The sequence below is a fragment of the Vulpes lagopus genome, chromosome 6 (assembly GCF_018345385.1).
Source record: "Vulpes lagopus strain Blue_001 chromosome 6, ASM1834538v1, whole genome shotgun sequence".
NCBI classification, from domain to species: domain Eukaryota; kingdom Metazoa; phylum Chordata; class Mammalia; order Carnivora; family Canidae; genus Vulpes; species Vulpes lagopus.
Window position 1 is genome coordinate 109,094,664 of NC_054829.1, and position 20,928 is coordinate 109,115,591.

Sequence of the window (20,928 nt, forward strand, 5' to 3'; positions counted from 1 at the left end):
AAAAAGAATAGAACACTTAGTAAGCAATTTGAGGCAGTTGTTCAAATAACCTCCCTTAAATTTCCTTGAAAGGTAGTGTCTACTGTTTGTTTTCAGAGTACCATTTTTTAGCATATGGTTTTTAGACCTGTTGTTTCCAATATGTCATGTTGAGGAGTGGGTGTGATTCTATGAGTGGATACAGCCAGAACCACAAAGACTTTATTTTACAATTCAAAGTCTGGAGTTTTGCCTGATTTTTTTTAAACAATCATATTATTTCAGGTGGAACCACCCCAGCACAATGGGAAGACATTACAGGAACTACGCCTTTAACATTTGTCAATGAATGTGTTTCCTTTACAACTAATGTGTCTGCCAGGTATGTTATGCAGCCCAGGGTAGCCCACTGTGAGATTGCTCCTCCTCACTGTCTTGTTTTGTTTCTTACATTCTTTAAGAGTGAAGCTTTTTGGCTTGCTTTTAAACATGATCTGCATTTACTTTCATATTTTAAGCTAAATCTGCCAGCAAATATAATAGTGATGATACAATAACAAAGGGCAATCAGGTCAGATTAAAATCTAAGAGAAATAAATGATTGTGACCCTGACTCTGGTCTTTGCTGGCACCAGCTGATTTTTCCAGTCCCAAAGGTCTCGGGAAAGATAAATTTCCTGCTGTCAAAAAATAGACTGAACTACTTTTTCTCCAACAGAGTAATAAAAACACAAAGCCCACTGTGGCTTGCTTAAATGGTTTAGAGGTTTCAGTGACTCTTAGCATTCTAATGCATTTACATATTTGATTTACATATCACACATCTTTTAAAATCTGTAGCTATCTAGTTTTCTGTCCTGCACACACTAACTCATTTGATTACTATTAGTTTCCGTTTGCATAGGGATTAAGGGATTGCTAAGCATTTTCCCATTTATTTGATTACTACAACTACTGTGTGCTTCAATAGGAAAGGAAGTATTGTGTCCATTTTACAGATGAGAAAACTAAAGTCAAGAGTGGTTAAAACTTAAATTTCTACTCAAGGGGGAAAAGAAAAAATAGAAATTCATGAATAATTTAGTAATGGTGCATGACATACTTGGGTGTGGTGGCATGTGTTTATAGTTTCTACCACTCAGGCTCAACTACCTAGTCTTGGGTTCTGTGGGCCATTATGGTCTACCACTCAGGCATCTACATTCTAATGCAAGACAATGGGACATTTTGAAAGAGAGGTACATCAGAGGTACTAAAGAATTCAGCAGAGGGCATTTGCATCAGAATAAGAGAATGTCCAAGAAGAGGTGACTCATGAGACAAGTAGGAACCTTACAGATAGATAAAAGTGGAAGACAGAGTAACATGAACAAAGATGCCAAGACAGAATGCAGAAGGGTACTGGGGGAGAGCAACAGTGACCCATTTAGTCTGTATTTCAGAAGTGATGCTGGATTGTGCATTGTTTACAGAGGCCTCATGGTATAGACCAAGAAGTCAGTATTGTAAATGTACTTAATACCGATGAATTATACACTTAAAATGGTTAAAATGGTAAATTTTTAATATATTTTACCAAAAGCCAATAAAAAAAAAAGATGGATCAAGAACTGAAGAAAAGAGGCCAAGACAATAGGGAAATCTCAGGAATGTTGAAAGATTATGGGAAATGAGTTAAGTGAAAAAGGGTGATCATTGGTTGGGAAAGGTTTCAGAGCAAAAGGATGTGAACCAAACTTTTAAAGTGTATACATAGCAAATTGAAAAAATGTCCATCAATGGCCTCTACTTTCTCAGTGAAGTTATCTTTCTTAGAGCCTCAGGTGAGGTGGGAACTCAAAGAATGTCATAAAGATTTAGCACAGTTACAATACTGAATAAAATGATAGCTGAGGAAAATGTTGCCAGACAATGTCACAGACTTAGCTGAGGCTAGAATTCATAAATTGGCCAATGATTTCTTCTAAAATTATATTCAGCAATGTTAAGAAGCTCTGGAGCAAAAGCAAATTTTTAAAAATGGCATTATTTCACCTTGGTGACTGGATAGGTTGTTGGAAAAGAATGATGAAGAAAAGCTGTGTGGGCAGCCCCGGTGGCCCAGCGGTTTAGTGCCGCCTTCAGCCTGAGGTGTGATTCTGGAGTCCTGGGATCAAGTCCCACGTCAGGCTCCCTGCATGGAGCCTGCTCCTCCCTCTGCCTGTGTCTCTGCCTCTCTCTCTCTCTCTCTGTGTCTGTCATGAATAAATAAATCTTTAAAAAAAAAAAAGCTGTGTAGATTTTATTGAAAAGGGTTTCAGGAAATGAAACAAAGAATAGGAGAGAGAAGCAAGAAAAATAGGAACTCTCATTCAGTGAGATACTTGTCGTAATGTCTTGATATGGAGCTTACATGCTAGAAGATTCTAAAGCACTGAAATATATAGTTCAAAAGAGTCAATACTCAGAAGAGTCTCCAGGGAAGAAAATTACAAATACAATATTTGATAGTTGATCTTAAACACCTAATCTTTCTCTTTTCTCCACACTCTTTTCTTCCTTCCTATCTATCCTTCTACCTTGCTTCATTTCACTTTCTTTCTCTTTAGTTTCTCTCATCTTCCTCCCTTCTTTTCCCAAGAAACATTAAATGACTATTTTGATCATAGTGAAGGGGCTGGGTTTTTTTATTCAGTGGTATACTTTAAATTTCAGATACCTGACCTTTATTCCGTTTTGTAGGTTCTGGCTGATAGATTGTCGACAAATCCAGGAATCTGTTACCTTTGCATCACAAGTGTATAGAGAAATTATCTGTGTACCGTATATGGCCAAATTTGTTGTGTTTGCCAAATCACATGACCCCATTGAAGCCAGGTTGAGATGTTTCTGCATGACTGATGATAAAGTGGATAAAACCCTTGAACAACAGGAAAACTTTGCTGAAGTGGCCAGAAGCAGGGATGTAGAGGTACTGTATTTACAAAAATAGTTTATGTTAACCTGTTGTTTATCCCCTTACTAGTAGAATATATTTAAAATAGTATTTAATAAATAGAGCCATAAAAAAAAACAGTCTACATATTGATCAGTTAGTAGGTCAAGGTCCAAAATCCGCCATTTTTAAAAAGTTTGGATATAGGGATAGTCTTACTGTATGTGAGGAGGTAAAAAGACTCTCTTGAAGTTATCTTGGGAAAAATTATGAGTTATTAGTAAAGTATGTGACTGTAATCATTTAGATATCTTTATCTCTCCCTGTTGGTTTCATTTTTAGTACTGAAGAAAACAGGAAGTATATTCATTATGTAAATGTGGAAATACCATATCCAGGGCTTTTCTACATTACTTATTCTTATTTCATAATTTTCTGTCTGCAGGCCTTTGGATATTGAAGTCAAGTAACCTGACTCATTATAATGTCAAAAATAACCCAATCAGGAATTTATTAAATTTAGCACTTAAAGATAGATACTGGTTAGTGGGAAGTAACATAAAACAGTGTTAGAAATGGAAACATTAACATTCAATGCTACCATGCACTGGAAGATTCCTGTACCAGTAAGAAGAGGGAGTACTAGCACATGCTTTGTCACAGATAAGACAAAATGTCAGCAATTTAAAGATTATGTATATTTTAAGAATTCTGATGTTCTAAGTAGTACTACCACTTTTTTATATAAATAACAATAACGATTATAGCTAATATATTCTTTGTTAATTTTCTATTTTTACCAGGTACTAGAAGGAAAACCCATCTATGTTGATTGTTTTGGTAACCTGGTGCCATTAACCAAGAGTGGCCAACATCATATATTCAGTTTTTTTGCCTTCAAAGAAAACCGACTTCCTCTCTTTGTCAAGGTAATATAAACATGGCATTTTGTAATGAATTTTACTTAAGATCAAGTAAGGATTTGATTTCTTTTAGTAGGAGATAATACTGGCTTTTAAGTCATTGCAATAATTTCTTAAAACCATATCTGTGAAACTTTAAAGTCCTAAAAACCCAACCATTTTTATTTTTGAAGTTCAAATTCAACCTTCATTTTTACATATGAACTATGTTTAAGGCTAAGAATTAGGACAAATAGCCAATTCATTAATTTAAAAAACTAGCTACATTTTTCCAAATTTTACAGAAGTCTCTCTCTCTTCTTTTTTACTATTATTTCTTTTAAATATTTATGCTTATATTTTAAAAATGTATGAATTTCATTAATGTGGAGACCAAAAGAGGACTAAGTGACAACTTTTTGTAGTAAAAGCTCTCAAAGGATCCAGGAACTCAATCTAGTAAGAGATTATTCCTGATAGAGCTGTGAACTGGATATATTTTCATAAATTCATTCAGCAAACATTTATGGAGATACTTCAGTACACCGTAAATTTGTTGTCTCTGTTTAAGATTATTAATCCAAGTTATGAATTTGGCAGCAGCAATATATACACATTTCATTCTGGATTCCAGTTCTAAAGAGGGGCAAAAATATGTGATGGTGAGATTCATGTAATGAAAAGGAAATAATAAATCTGTTCTCTATTTCTCTAGCCAGCTCATTTTTTTTCTTGTTTCTCGCAGTGTATTTCACTAATCTAGAAGTCTGAATGCTCAAGCCTCACAAGATAGAAGCTGGTTTCTATCAGTTTTTTACTACACTAATGTCAGATTATTAATTCCCAGTTTGTCAGCAGTGACTCATTTTATCCCATTATGATTTTCCAAGTATATGTCAGTAAACCTCTTTTAAGTTTTTTAAAGTCTATTAAGCTTTCCCAAGATCTCTGCTGAGTCTTTTGTTGTGCCATTTCTGGTTTGTTTTACCTGATCAAAGATAGGTTCTTATAGATCACCACATTAACCTGTAACTGCTGAAGGGTAATTGATCCATTTAACACAAATGACTGTGTAATTAAGCCAATACTATATTGTTGATGTGCAAAAGTCGTTCTATGAACCAAATGCAGAAATGAGCAAAGGACTTAGACATTTCTCTAAAGAAGGCAAACAGATGTCCGCAGCTAAAGGAAATTTAGATTCAAACCACAATGAGATACCACATCGTATCCATTAGGATTGCAGTGGTTAAAAAATAAATATATAAATGAAATGAGATAGCTAACAAACGTTGGCAAGAATGTGGAAAAATGGGGGCCCCAATCACTGCTGGTGGGAATATAAGACGATGCAGCCACTGTGGAAGACTGTATGATGATTCCTCAAAAATTTAAACCTAGATTAGCATATGATCCAGCAATTCCACTTCTAGGTATATATCCCAAAGAACTAAAAGCAGGGACTCAAATAGTTATTTGCATACCAGCATTCATAATAGCATTATTCACAGTAGCCAAAAGGTGGAAACATCCCAAATATCCATTGACAGGTGAATGGATAAATAAAATATGGTATATAGGCACAATGGAATATTATTCAGCCTTGATAAGGAATGAAATTTTGATATGTGCTATAACATGGATAAACCTTGAGGATATATGCTAAGTGAAATCAACTAGACACAAAAGGACAAATATTCTGTTTCCACTTGTATGAGGTACCTAGAAAGGTCAAATGCCTGGAGTCAGCAAATAGAATGGTGGTTGCCAGGGGATGAGGGAGGGGAGGAATGAAAAGTTCTTGTTTAATGGAAACAGAGTTTTGGTGTGTGAAGACAAAGAAGTTCCAAAAATGAATGGTGGTGATGGTTGTACAGCAGTGTGAATGAATGTACTTAATGCTGCTAAACTGTGGTTGTAAAAATGGATGAAATGATAAGTTTTATGTTATGTATGTTTTACATACATAAGAACATAATTCTTTTAAAGAATGAAATTCTGATATGTGTTGCAACATGATTGAAGCTTGAAAATATTATGCTAAGTAAAATAGCCCAGACTCAAAAGGAACAAACATTGTATAACTCTATTAGGGTATCTGAAGAGGCAAATTACAGAGATAGAAAGTAGAATAGAGGTGACTTGGGGCCGGCAGAAGATGAGGAGCTGTCATGTAATAGGTACAGAGTTTGTGTTTAGTATGATGACAGATTCTGCATGGCAGTGATAATTGTACAAGTTTGTGAATGTGCTTAATGCCAATAAATCGAACACTTAAAAATGGTAAGTGAAAAAATGGAAACAGTAAATTTTATGGCATGTCTATTTTACCACAACTTTGTAAAATGGTTTTGTAAAAATCATTCTAAATGATAATAGAAAAAGAGAAAGAAACATCTCTAAATCCTTGGTGTTATCAAATGAATTGATTTTTTCCTCATTCTTTCTTTTGAGTATTACCTAATTAAAATAAATAGTATACGTCATATCTGTGTGAAGTATGGATGTCTTTCTTGTTCAAGGTACGTGATACAACTCAGGAACCTTGCGGGCGACTATCATTTATGAAAGAGCCAAAATCCACAAGAGGCCTGGTGCATCAAGCTATTTGCAATTTGAATATCACCCTGCCAATTTATACAAAGGTATTGTCAAATCTGCTTAGTGCAATTCCATTTCTATAGGATTTAATTTTCAAATCCTTTAAAATAAGTAAAAGCAAAAACTTTTTTGCATTTTACTGAATACAAGCACATGTAACAATCATTTTTTATTCCCTGTCAGATTTGTGATATTCCATTTGAGTAAGGAAAAAAAGGAGCTCTCTTTTATTTTGCATTACATTGACTCTGATGGAAAATTTTCTATAAATCTGTATTAGATATGAAAGAGAGAAAATGTGAATTTAAGGTTTAACTTTTTGGACTAATTTTTAAAAATAAGTTGGCTTTGTCTTCATTGGTTTATATGTGCCCTTCTGGGATCATACTAGTCCATTTGGCCCTACCAAAGTATTATGAGTCCATTGGCTTCTGCCAATTCACTAGTGGATTATATATTATTAAAGTCAAAGCAACCTCATGAGATTTTATCTTATTGCTAAAATAAATACCTGTTCATCTTATAATCTATAATATTTTGGGGCTATCAAAATAATTTTTGACTATTTTAACATAATTAGGATACAGTATACTCCCATGTTACAAGGAGTAGATTTGAAACACTGTTGAAAAGGTATAATTTGTCAATTCCTGACCCAAAGTCTCCTTACCAGGTATTACTTTGTGTTCAGATCACTCACCATTACAGAATTCCTGGCTTACTTTGATCAAGTTGAAGATGACAACTACATGAATTAAATGTTGAGGATAACTTAATTTTTATTACTTAAAAAAAATGTTAACCAACCTCTTCCCAATAGAACCTCCCCTCCCCCACCCCATGGTGGTCTATAGAGGGCTGCAGCAGGATGCCATGGTGTGTACTAGAGGTTAGGGAGGGGCATGAGTAGTGGCAGGTAAGACCTGGAGACCTAGAAATATAGTTAAAACCCTAAGTCTTGATTCCACAATATAAAGCATCTTCTACACTTCTTTTTACCCACCATGGTATATCTTTCTTAACCAATTAATCTTGTAAATAGAGATCAGACACATAGAGAAAAGCCCATACCATCATGCTTAACATTGCAAATTCTTATTATATGATAAAAATGAAGTGAAATATTATCTGTATAAGTAAACATGCATGTTTTTCCAGTCATTGGAATACAGCAATAGGTATATCTACCTCAGTGAGCATAATCTAATCACACTCCAATGATGCAAAATGTATTTTGGGGTTTGTGTATTTGTGAGTCACCGAAGTGAATGCCAAATAAGAACACAAGAAAATGTGTACTGCTGTGGGCAGTCCTCCTGAGTGATGTGTAAAGATGAATGAGCTTTGTCTCTGATTTCAGTGAACTCTCAATGTGCTATAAAAGAAAGTGTTTGTTATTACACTATATTTCTAAGTTAAGACATATCATTAATTCCACGGTGGTCCTGGACAGCTTTCCATTTAGTAACTGAAAGGAAAAAGGAAAACAATGCCAAACATTGTACACTTTAGATAAACTTTAGAATTTAGTTGCTCTTTATTATAATGGAACTACTAAATATTGCCTATATATTCAAAATATTTTCGCCATATGCTTATTTGTGGCTTTTAACATTTTCAGCCAGTATCTGTAATGACTGGGAAATATCATCACCATTTCTCTGGGCATAAGCATCAAATTAAATATCAAACTTTTAAGTATGTTAGTAACCTAGTATCTGAAATAAGTATATTTGTAATTTTAGCTTTTTTGCCTAAGGAATTAGTATATTTATAGTTTTGGTCTTTTTCCTCTTGAATCTTTAGACTTTCACATTTAAATCAATCCTTTTAAATTATTTGCCTGTCTTCTATAAACTGTTAGTAAGAAAAAAAACAAGAGTATGCTGGCTGTATGCTTGCCTGTTGATGTTTGTTGGCAGCGTATTTAATCTTTTCTTTTCTTCTAAATACTCTCTACTCTTCCTGCTTTCTTTTTTCCATCTCGCATGACATCTTGGGGCGGCAAGGAATCAGAGTCAGATCAAGAACAGGAAGAAGAGGTAATTGTATGATACTGTCGCTTGTTGATGGCTGTATTTGCTGTAACCACTAATAAGAGCACATAATCTGTGTTCTTAGAAGGGTTACACAGATGTTAGTAATAGGAGGGTCACAGTTTACCTAACCCCTCTGAGCCTCTGTTTTCTCATCTCGTGGACTGAATTCAAACAACAGTAAAGCTTTCCCTGTCAATTGTTACCTGTCTCTGTATAGTAATATGTGTTTCTCTACCAACTACTAAAGGCCAAGCCATTATTTCATTTCTCAGAGGTTGGTCTGGAGATGCCTGGAGGTCAAAGCTTTTTTTTTTTTAAAGGTTACTGAGACATTTCTTTGTCTTTTACCTCCCATATCTCCACAAGCTATAGCAGAGTTTTCCAGAGACTACATTACATATGATGACATCATGGCTCTGACTCTGGAATGTGTAGTTGTGTATACTTGGGTTCTAGCATTTTCTTAGTTTTAATGTATAAAACAGATAATTGTATATATCAAACATAAAATGAAGTTCTTCAAGATCCTCAGTAATTTTTAGGAGTGTAAAGGAATCTTAAGACCGAAAAGTTTGAGACTAAAAACTTAAAGGAGTGTATAATTCAACCATTAGACTATAATATTATAATGCAGAACTCTGCCGGTCATGAGCACTTCTTACAAGGTAGATTCTTTAAATGCTCCATGTACCTCATCAACACTGATCTTCACAATTGCCCTGTGAGGTCTGTGTTGTCATATCATAGATGAAGAAAGCAAGTCTTCGAGAGATTACCTTGAATAAAGAACCACTTGAATAAGACCTCTCTGATAGTTCAGGCACATTTGTGTTTGTTTCCCCATATAAAGATTTGAAGATGCCCAAACATTATCATAGAAATGAAAGGTCATTGGGAAATTCCTTCCACTTTCCTATTTATTTATTGGTTCCTGTTTCTAAGATAGACAAATGTAGTTGTTGTTAGTTGCACATAAATATTTTCAAATATACTAGTTTTATATTTTTATTTATTTAATTTTTTTTAAAAAAGATTTTATTTATTTATTCATGGGAGACACAGAGAGAGGCAGAGACACACAGAGAGAGAGAGGCAGAGACACAGGCAGAGGGAGATGCAGGCTCCATGCAGGGAGCCTGATGTGGGACTCGATCCCAGGACTCCAGGACCATGGCCTGGGCTGAAGGCAGGCACTAAACCACTGAGCCATCCAGGGATCCCCCTAGTTTTATATTTTTAATGTTACTCCGATGGATTTGGAATACAGAAACATAAAGAAAAATATAATAAATACCCTTGTACCCGGCAGCTTAAAATGTAAGGCCTTTTCAGTGCAGAGAATCACCCTGAATTCACTTTTTACTCCTACCCCGGCAGTAGAGCAGGACAAGAGGGTTGATGATAAATTCACTGTCCTGCCATATGTAACCATATACGGTACTAATTATGACAAGACAGATGTCGTCCTTACCCTCAATTGTACAGCCACTTTTTGTCTCACATAGTTTCCTTCCTGCACTTGGTGACTCTTATCATCAAAGCTGTTCAAAGTGGTACCTACACCCTTTACAGAAGAACAGTGCAATTATAAAACCATTTTTACTATGTTTAAATGAATTTCTTGCATTAAGTTTATGATATTTCTATTGAATATTTTCAGAAGCTATGCAGGGCAATAGATCCAGTTTGTATTCTTTTCAGGATTTGGAACGAAACTACTTCTGTAGAATGTATTACCCTGGCATGTTATTTGTTCTTTCCTTCTTTTTCTCCACTAAATTGACACTGTTTAACCTCCACTTAACTATTTTCCTGGCTTTTCCCTAAATAAATATTTCTAACATCAAACGCACCCTGGATCATATCTTCCTAGAAATAACATATTAAAAAGTACTTTCCACCTATAACATCTAGAAAGATTTTTTTCCAAGTTAGGATAAGAATCAAGGAGATTCTCAGGAAGAACTGTAGCAAATTACCCTGACCTTCCTCTAGCTTCTGGTATCTCCCTGTGGGTGTGATTATGAATAGGAGCTTATTTGCACATCAGGGGCTGTGAAACAAGACACAGTTTGTAACCATTCAATTTATGTATGTTTTCTTTCAGATCGATATGACATCAGAAAAAAGTAAGATTTTAAATAAAATTGAGTTTTTTTGAAAGCTGGCTACAATAAAGAGAAGCATGAATTAAGATGCAGCTAGTTGCCATTACTAACCACTGTAATAATTATGTTTTTATATTGTCCTTATTAATCATTAATGTCTACTTAGAAAAGCAGCTTGGCCAGTTAAATTACAAAAATACCTAATTTGTGAGCTAATTAGCAGTAAAATGCAATGATTATTCATCTAAGCATTCACTTTCTTTTGATACCCCTGTTAATCCTGCTATTGCTGTTATGCTTGTTTAGAAACCCACCCTACTGTTTTTGTCCATTTGTTAGCATAACATTGTCATCTCTCTTTTTTTTTTTAAGCACTGACATGACAGTATCACTTTTTGATATCAAGCAACACTGACTTGGGGAGAGAGCTCATTATTTTTGCAGGCTACACTTGCAAAAATGATACTGTCTTAATAGTTCTCAGCTAAAGCCAACCCTTTCCCCACCCCCACCCCCTAGCACCTCTTACTGTGGTGAAGTATAACTGACTTCTTTCGGGTTGAGGTCTAACGGATTTTTGTGAAACTTTTTGAGAAAAGTAAGAACCAAGAATACAAAAATCAAAACCTCCTGGATGAAATTATTAATCACAACATTGTGCCATTATAGGGCTAATTTTAAATAATGATGCAAATCCCACACATAATTTTGTACAGAGAGAACTGGTTTTTACAGACCTTAAGAGAGCTATCTTAGAACTCATTTTGGGTTTGTAACAATTCATTAACATTTTAGTTTTGAGGCCTGTTTCTGGTGACTCTGGCTTCTTGTGTGGAAGAAGTTGAGTTTTTCAGGTTTCTTTCTTGCTTTTATGCCCCAAGATAGTTTAAGGAAAAAATACTAATTTTTATTGCTTATTCATTTAAAAATTCATTTTGAGTCACTGTATTTCAGGGTACTATTCTTAAAAGGAGAAAACTTAGAACCATGTTTGATATGGCCATCTGGTTCTGTGCAATGATCTGGGGCTATTTTTTTTTTTGAAGACCTAGTACAATGTAAATTACTGTTATTAAAATGCTTTTCTTTAAAAAAAAAAGATTTTATTTATTTATTTGAATGTGGGGCTCTATCCCAGGACTCCAGGATCATGACCTGAGCTGAAGGCAATGGCTTAATGGCCTGAGCCACCCAGGCACCCGTAGAATGCTTTTAATTGAGAGTCTCTTTGCTCTTATGTTAAAATCACCATTCAGGACTAGATTATTTGAAATTCTGGGTGTTTTCATTGGTTTGTATATGAACAAATTTGCACTGATATAAACCATTTTAACATATCTTTATATATGCATAGTCACAGAGTTTATCTCCTCAACAAATGACAGTTCTCTCAGGAAAAGACACTTTCTTTGCTTAAAAAGTGACATTATCATTGCCTTCATTCCTTTTTTAAAAAAGAGATTTTATTATCCCATTTTCTTCTTCGGGACTACTATGTTATTTAAATCACCCTTTCCTTTGTTTCTTGAATACCAGATAGTAGAAATTGAAGTGTAATACCTCCAGCTGGCTCAATCATTTAAAAAGGAAAGGGAAAAGGTTACTATATTTCTATAATGCCACAGATTCTTCTGTGATGACTTCTTCTTCTTCTTCTTAGATGACTCCTAAGTGTTGTGAATATTTTTTAAAGTTTAAACATAGACTTGTGTTTGTTTGTTTTTTAAGTCTAAGACCATCCTTAAATAATCATCTAGGTATGAGATAATCTCTAAAGAAGGGCTCTATTGAAGGGACTCTTTCCTAATTCTTTTCAAGAGCAAATCCTAAAAGAGTGTGACCCAGTGTTTTCCTTTTTGCTTTGAATGGGTGCAGGTCCCCACTACCTATTCCTGGAATATATTACATTCAGCACCTATGTACAGACTTGTAGGGAAATAAATATGCTTCACCACAGTAATGTTTTACATACTTGTTCTAATTTCTTAACCATCCTCCTACCCATGCATTTCAGCAAAGCCATCTCTCCCACCAGTTTTCCTCCACCTTTGCTTTGCATGGAAATAACTTGGCTTACATAAATTGTGCGTGTGTCCCGTGTGACTGTCTCTGATTTGGATTGCCATGCATCACATTTTAACTTTGGACTCACATAATAAGTTTAATCACAGTTGTTATTTTGTTATTTTTTTCTTTCCTTTCCTTTATTTCCCTCCTTGGTCTGTCCATTTTGTGTCTAAACCAGGAGGTTGCTCCAAGGAAAGGACCATGCCTCTTAGCACAAGACCATTCGTTTCATTGTTAGGTGTGAATTTCCCTTAGATGAAATGCCGGTTTGCAGCTGATTCAGACATCTTTTATGTGTCATTGTAAATTGACAGAACAAAACATACTGAATTCTGGATTTTCATATGATAAAAAACATATATACATCATTAGAAGGCATTCTGAGTTTGCTACTACTGGCTTTCTCCTAGAGGAAATCAACTTTCTGCAATTTCTAATGCTTTTTTCCTTTTTTTTTCCCATGTTTATATTTTTTTCAACATCGATCTGTAACATCTGAACAATCTTGAGATACTTCTGTGTAATTTCACTGTGTCCGTTCTTTGTTTTGATCTGTGGTGTGTGTGTGTGTGTGTGTCTGTCTGTCTTGGCTATTTGTTATAGCTTTGTTGTATGTGTGGATGTGCTACAAGTGAGAAAATTAAGCAAGTTATTTCCTGCTCATTTTTCCTTTTCAGTTTTGGTTCTTTTTTTTTTCCGTTAGCCTTGCTTTGCTTTTGTATCCTGAGACCTTGTGGATCCACCATTCCCAGCCCATTCTGTTGTCCCTCCCGCCACAACAGGAAAAGACACTGTGTCGTTTCAGTCCTGATTACATTTGCCGATATATTTTTTGATTTCCATTTTACTTTCAATGTTTTTCATTCACATCAAAGATGATGAGACAGAGTCTACAGAAACATCTGTCCTGAAAAGTCACCTGGTTAATGAAGTTCCTGTCCTAGCCAGTCCGGACTTGCTCTCTGAAGTTTCTGAGATGAAACAAGATTTGATCAAAATGACCGCCATCTTGACCACAGATGTGTCTGATAGGGCAGGTTCTATCAAAGTGAAGGAGCTGGTGAAGGCTGCTGAGGAAGAGCCAGGAGAGCCTTTTGAAATTGTTGAAAGAGTTAAAGAGGACTTAGAGAAAGTGAATGAAATCCTGAGAAGTGGAACCTGCACGAGAGATGAAGGCAGTATGCCAAGGTCTCAGCTGGAGAGAGAGTTAGTGGAAGAGGAGTGGGTGATTGTCAGTGATGAGGAAATAGAGGAGGCTAAGCTAAAAGCACCTTTAGAAGTCACCGAATACCCATGCGTAGAGGTTAGACTAGATAAGGAGAGCAACGTCAAAGTAGAGAAAGACTCAGCTGGGCTAGTGAACTACCTTACTGAGGATCTAAAGTCCTATGTGTCTCCTCATGAAAAGCACCTGCAGACAGCTCAAGAGAGAGCAGGGGAGAAGCGTGAGGCTCCGCCTATTGGCAGGAGCTCTGAAAATGAAGGGAAAGATGCACCCCCAGAGACACAGAGTGCACAGAAACAACAGAAACCAAGCCTGGGAATAAAGAAGCCAGTGAGAAGGAAATTAAAGGAAAAACAGAAACAAAAAGAGGAAAGCGTACAAGGTAGTGCAGAAAAAAGTGAACTTAAAAAATGTAGTTCAGAAGAGTCATTAGAGGAAGATGCAGGTTTAGCCCCTGAGCCTCTTCCCACTGTAAAGGCCACTTCACCTTTGATAGAAGAAACTCCCATCGGTTCCATAAAGGACAAAGTTAAGGCCCTTCAGAAACGAGTGGAAGATGAACAGAAAGGTCGAAGCAAGTTGCCCGTCAGAGTCAAAGGCAAAGAGGATGTGCCGAAAAAGATAACCCACAGGACACATCCAGCTGCATCACCCTCTCTGAAGTCAGAGAGGCATGTACCGGCGTCACCCTCCTCTAAAACAGAACGACACTCTTCTCTTTCCTCCTCTACAAAAACTGAAAGGCACCCTCCCCTATCACCATCAAGTAAAACTGAGAAACACTCGCCTGTGTCACCCTCTGCGAAAATTGAAAGGCACTCCCCCGTGTCATCATCAAGTAAGACTGAGAAACACTCACCGGTATCACCCTCGACAAAAACTGAAAGGCACTCCCCTGTGTCATCTACAAAAACAGAAAGACACCCACCTGTTTCACCTTCAGGTAAAATGGACAAACGCCCCCCTGTATCACCTTCTGGGAGAGTGGAGAAACATGCACCAGTTTCACCTGGGAGAACAGAAAAACGTTTGCCTGTGTCACCAGCTGGACGACTAGAAAAGCATCCACCTGTATCAACCTCTGGGAAAACTGACAAGCACTTGCCTGTGTCGCCTTCTGGGAAAATAGAAAAGCAGCCCCCTGTATCCCCCACCTCAAAAACAGAAAGAATCGAAGAGACAATGTCTGTTCGGGAGTTGATGAAAGCTTTCCAGTCAGGTCAGGACCCATCCAAACATAAGACTGGACTCTTTGAGCACAAATCAGCAAAACAGAAGCAGCCACAAGAAAAAGGCAAAGCTCGAGTAGAAAAAGAAAAGGGTGCTAACCAGAGGGAGACACAGAAAACAGAGAGTCAGACCATCAAACGAAGCCAGAGGTTTGTGGTAACAGGAGTTTCTGAATCCAAGAGAGCAGTCCGTGCTTCTTCCATAGGGTTTAAGAGAGAAGATGTAGTTGTAGAAAAGGAGAAAGCTCTTAGCCACAAAACACCTGAACCTGTTCAGTCCGCACCAGAAGAAGAAAGCCATAAAGAAAATGAAGTTCCCAAAGAAAAGCTGGCTGATGAACAGGGAGACATGGATCTTCAGATCAGCCCAGATAGGAAAACCTCCACTGACTTTTCTGATGTCATTAAGCAAGAATTGGAAGACAATGACAAATACCAACAATTCCGAATGAGTGAGAAGACGGAAGAAGTACAGCTCCATTTAGATCAAGTCCTCACTAGTCCTTTCAACACAACCTTTCCACTAGATTACATGAAAGATGAATTTCTTCCGGCTCTGTCTTTACAAAATGGTGCTTTGGATGGCAGTCCTGAGAGCCTGAAACCTGAAGGGGTGCCAGGTTCTCCATGTGGCAGCCTGATGGAAGGGACCCCTCAGATTAGTTCGGAAGAAAGCTATAAGCATGAGGGCCTAGCAGAGACGCCTGAGACAAGCCCAGAAAGCCTTTCGTTCTCACCAAAGAAAAGTGAGGAGCAAGTTGGGGAAGTAAGTGAAACAACCAAGGTAGAAACACCGGCAGCAGTTCATTCAGAAAAAGAACATCCCTCAGTCAAAGACATCACCGATAGTTTTGAAGAGCAAGGTGCTGTGGTCACTAAAGGCACAGAGCCCTCAGCGGAGCATTTGCTGAAGGAGGCCACCCTGGACCCTTCTTCTGAAGACACATGCCTCAAACGAGAAGATGATTCCCTTGGCAGCTGTAGTATGTTATTAGCAAAGGAAACACCCAAAGGATTGACCGAGGAAGCATCCTCTGATGAGGCTCAACCAACAGATACTGGTTCCACCCACAAGACACAGACCGATACTGAAGCTCAGAAATCCACTACCACTGAGCCCTCAGATGAGACAGAGGCCTCCCCGCAGCCTAATGCTTCTGTAAAGACAGGCACAGGAACTGAATCAAAGCCCCAGGGAGTTGCTAGAAGTCCCCAAGGGTTAGAACTTGCACTCCCTAGCCGAGACAGTGAGGTCCTCAGCCCCGGTGCTGATGAATCGTTTGCAGTGAGCCACAGAGACTCCCTGGAAGCCAGCCCTGTGCTGGAGGATAACTCCTCACACAAAACTCCAGATTCTCTGGAGCCCAGTCCTCTGAAAGAATCCCCTTGCCGTGACTCTCTTGAAAGTAGCCCCGTGGAACCAAAGATGAAGGCTGGAGTTCTCCCAAGTCACTTTCCTCTCCCTGCAGCCGTAGCCAAAACAGAACTCTTGACAGAAGTGGCCTCTATGCGGTCCCGGCTGCTCCGAGACCCGGACGGCAGTGCTGAGGACGACAGTCTTGAGCAGACGTCACTGGTAGAGAGCTCAGGGAAGAGCCCCCTTTCTCCTGACACCCCCAGCTCTGAAGAAATTAGCTATGAGGTCACACCCAAAGCCACAGATGCAAGCACACCCAAACCGGCTGTAATTCATGAATGCGCGGAGGAGGATGACTTGGAAAATGGGGAGAAAAAGAGATTCACACCTGAAGAGGAAATGTTTAAAATGGTAACCAAAATAAAAACATTTGATGAACTTGAACAAGAAGCAAAGCAGAAAAGGGACTACAAAAAAGAACCCAAGCAAGAAGAATCTTCTTCGTCCTCTGACCCAGATGCTGACTGTACAGCAGATGTGGATGAATCAAAACATATGGAGAGTGTAGAGGATGAAAGCGATGTCCCTGTGGTAGTAACATCAGAGAGCAGAAAGGCTTCTTCCTCCTCAGAGAGTGAACCTGAGTTAGCACAGCTGAAAAAAGGTGCCGACTCAGGCCTCTTACCAGAGCCAGTTATTCGAGTGCAACCTCCCTCCCCACTTCCATCCAGCATCGACTCCAATTCCAGTCCCGAAGAAGTACAGTTTCAACCTATTGTTTCCAAACAATACACTTTCAAAATGAATGAAGATACTCAGGAAGAATCAGGTAAATCAGAAGAAGAAAAAGATCATGAATCCTGCGTACCTGAGGAGAGTCCTACCATTTCTCCTGATGGCCAAGATATGTTTGATGATGATTTGGACAGAGATGCTGCTCAAACAGAAGTCTGTGATGGCCACGGGTGTGAGACTGGGCGTCCTGGCAGCTCAGTCACTCCTATATCTTCAGGTCTCTACAGCTCCCCTAGGGAGGATACCAATGAGCAGCAAGTTATCCATGAAGAATCATTACCTCTGCAAGACACTGATGAAAAAATCACAGAAGGGGAAGAGCTTGATGTTTCTAGAGTAGAATCTCTACAAGGAGATTGCCCCAGTGAAGGCCCTTCATCTTTGTCCTCTTTGCCTCATATTCCAATATCTGAAGGACAAGAATTAGATGAAGCCGTATTCTCTCCACCTTCTACTACAGAAACGGAGGATACCAAAACCGACCAAGCTTTTGAAAGCTTACCAGAGGACTCTTCCACTCAAGACTCATTGACTGCTACTCAAACAGACAAATTGTCCGTGGATGTTCCAGCGTCTGACCCAGCCGATACTGATGAAATTTATGATCCTCAAGTAATAAGCCCTTACGAAAATGTCCCTTCCCAATCTTTTTTCTCCAGTGAAGAAAGCAAAACCCAAACAGAGACAAGACACACAAGTTTTCAGTCTTCAGAAGTACATTCTGTTACGACCACATCCTCTGTTGAAGACGTGGTAGTAACAAGCTCCTCCAATAGAACTGTTTCAAGCCAAGAATCTAATTTTGAGGACCAAAACATGGAAAAAGAATCCAAACAAGAAAGCATCTTGTGGGAAAGGCAATCAGATGGAGCCCCTTCATCTTTAGAGCCTTCTGTACCAAATACATCAGCAGTTGTTGGTGAACAAATAAGCAAAGTCATCATCACAAAAACAGATGTGGATTCTGATTCCTGGAGTGAAATCCGTGAGGATGATGAAGCCTTTGAGGCTCGAGTGAAAGAGGAAGAGCAAAAGATATTTGGCTTGATGGTAGACAGACAATCACAGGGTACCACCCCTGACACCACTCCTGCAAGGACCCCAACTGAGGAGGGGACCCCAACCAGTGAGCAAAACCCATTTCTCTTTCAGGAAGGAAAATTGTTTGAGATGACCCGAAGTGGTGCCATTGATATGACCAAAAGGTCCTATGCAGATGAAAGTTTTCACTTTTTCCAAATTGGTCAAGAATCCAGGGAAGAGACTGTCTCTGAAGACATGAAAGAAGGGAGTCCTGGGGCTGAGCTCCCACAACAGGAAACATCAGCTGAGTCACTAGCTCTCTTAGAATCAAAAGAAGCAGTGAGTGATGAAGCAGACTTACTTCCAGATGACCTGAGTGAGGAAGTAGAGGAAATATCTGCTTCAGATGCTCAGCTTAACTCCCATGTGGGGAATTCAGTCTCTGTTGAAATATCAATGGAAGAGACTCCTTCTGCAGGTGCCGAGGACCCCCCCACCATGCAAATGGGTGATATGTCTCCTAAGTCTAGTGTGAAAAATACATCTTGCCCTGACCCCCCTGAACCAGTTGTACATGTTCAGTTAGATTTTTCCACAGTTACCAGGTCTGTGTATTCAGATCGGAATGATGATTCTCCTGATTCTTCCCCAGAGGAACAGAGATCCGTAATTGAAATTCCTACTGCACCCATGGAGAATGTGCCTTCTACTGAAAACAAATCCAAAATTCCTGTAAGGACTATACCCATGTCAACCCCAGCACCTCCATCTGTGGAGTATGAGAATTCCCTTTCTGAAGATTTTTTACCCAGCCTGGATGAGGAAAGTAAAGAGGATGAAATAAAACCAAAGTCTAAAATCCCTGTGAAAGCACCTGTCCAAAGAGTAGAACAGCAGCTTTTGCATCTAGATTCATCTCTCCAGAAAATAGTGGCTCCTCAGGGTCAGGACATGACAAGCAGAACACCAGAGAGTAGAAGCAAATCTGAATCTGATGCCAGTCCTTTGGACTCAGAGACCAAATGTCCAGTAAAAACTAAAAGTTACACTGAGACAGAAACAGAGAGCACAGAGGGGGATGAGGAGCTTGAGTTAGAATCAGAAGAGGGGGCCACAAGACCAAAGATATTTACATCCCGATTGCCAGTTAAGAGCAAAAGCACCACATCTTCCTGCAAGGGGGCTGTGAGCCCCACAAAAGAAAGTAAGGAGCATTTCTTTGACCTTTACAGGAACTCCATAGAATTCTTTGAGGAGATTAGTGATGAGGCTTCCAAGTTAGTGGATAGACTTACACAGTCAGAAAGGGAGCAAGAATTGGTTTCAGATGATGAAAGTAGTAGTGCCCTGGAAGTTTCAGTAATTGAAAATCTGCCACCTGTTGAGACCGAGCATTCAATTCCTGAGGACATCTTTGACACAAGGCCTATTTGGGATGAGTCCATTGAGACTCTGATTGAACGCATCCCTGATGAAAATGGCCATGACCATGCTGAAGGTATTTGCCAGCCACTGGGATTCCCTGTGCTACGCATGTCATAAATTTGATATAGTTTTTCTGTATATCTTTTATTTGGTGATTTGTGTCTCATTTTCTTTAAGCTTTCTGTAGTGGTTACTGTGTTTGTGTAAGCCCTTTGTGTTTTGTGCCTTCTCTGTGTACTCTTGTCCATGAAAACAATCTCAAGATTGAGTAATGAGAATGCTTATGGAAAACATAAACATGATAAACAGGCAATGGTGATCTTGCCTTTCTCGAGCCGCTGCACGTAAGGCCATGCAAGCTTTGAGTTTTGTTGTTCTGAAGTCCTGGGCTTAGCTTCAAATTAAGCACTTTTGCTTTTGCATATGAATATGTTGGGCTTTGTTTCATATGGTAAGGATTCGTTGCTTTTTTTTCTTACCCTCAAGTACTTTAAAATAATTTGTACTTAATAATTCTGTAATCATTAGGAAGCCATTTGCCCAAGCAGATTTCACATTATCATGAAATTCCAATTGTTGTGGATCTGTTTTTGACTCAAAAGGCTGGATATCAGATACCACTGGTAAAAACTTTAAGAATACAAATATAAGGTAAAAAACAAAACAAAACAAACGTGCTTTTCATTAGAGTGTCAGGTAAATGGAGAATGTACTCCAGTTAGATGCAGCAGACAACAAAAACTCAAACTTTGCATGATGTAAGTGACCGTGAGAGGATGATGACCCTTGGAATTATAAAAAAGGAAACCATTGATGGCTTTGAGAAGTAGCCTCTGGTCTTCCAATATCTCTACAATGAAGACTATTATTCTTAAATTTGTGTTGTAAGAAAATGTCATAATGCCTAAAATGCTGCCCATCGATTAATGGGATTTAAAAATGAATGGAGAAATTATAGTTTGTGGGAGTTATATATAAGCTTACTTAGTAGTAAGCAGACAGAAATTTCACGCAAAAGACATCTATACCTATTGATACAATAGACACAAATACATATGCTTTTATCCTCCTTTCTTCCAAGGTCACCAGGACCAAGGAAGATGTTTCTGGCCACCCTGAAAACAAAACAAAACAAAAAAAAACCTAGCATGGCCTGATTAACCCATGATCTATGTCTCTTATGAATCTTGGATGTGATTTCTTTCAGACATGACCCGGAAGTGATCTATGCTGCCACAGGCAATAATAGTAGGTCCTAACCAGT

General features: G+C 38.3%; 1 protein-coding gene across 50 annotated transcripts in view; it reads left to right on the forward strand.

Moving 5' to 3' along the window:
- The window catches only part of ANK2 (ankyrin 2), a 259,972-nt gene that overhangs the window by 218,477 nt on the left and 20,567 nt on the right, over positions 1 to 20,928 (forward strand). For 25 of the 50 annotated variants that reach the window (XM_041759904.1, XM_041759901.1, XM_041759911.1 and 22 more), the window contains 6 exons: positions 265 to 361; positions 2,701 to 2,929; positions 3,697 to 3,822; positions 6,318 to 6,440; positions 8,406 to 8,438; positions 10,543 to 10,564. In XM_041759904.1, coding sequence (XP_041615838.1) covers positions 265 to 361; positions 2,701 to 2,929; positions 3,697 to 3,822; positions 6,318 to 6,440; positions 8,406 to 8,438; positions 10,543 to 10,564 — 630 coding nt within the window. Of the gene's footprint in view, positions 1 to 264; positions 362 to 2,700; positions 2,930 to 3,696; positions 3,823 to 6,317; positions 6,441 to 8,405; positions 8,439 to 10,542; positions 10,565 to 13,485; positions 19,738 to 20,928 lie in introns of all 50 variants that reach the window. The other 25 variants (XM_041759873.1, XM_041759879.1, XM_041759892.1 and 22 more) reach the window with 3 other exon arrangements.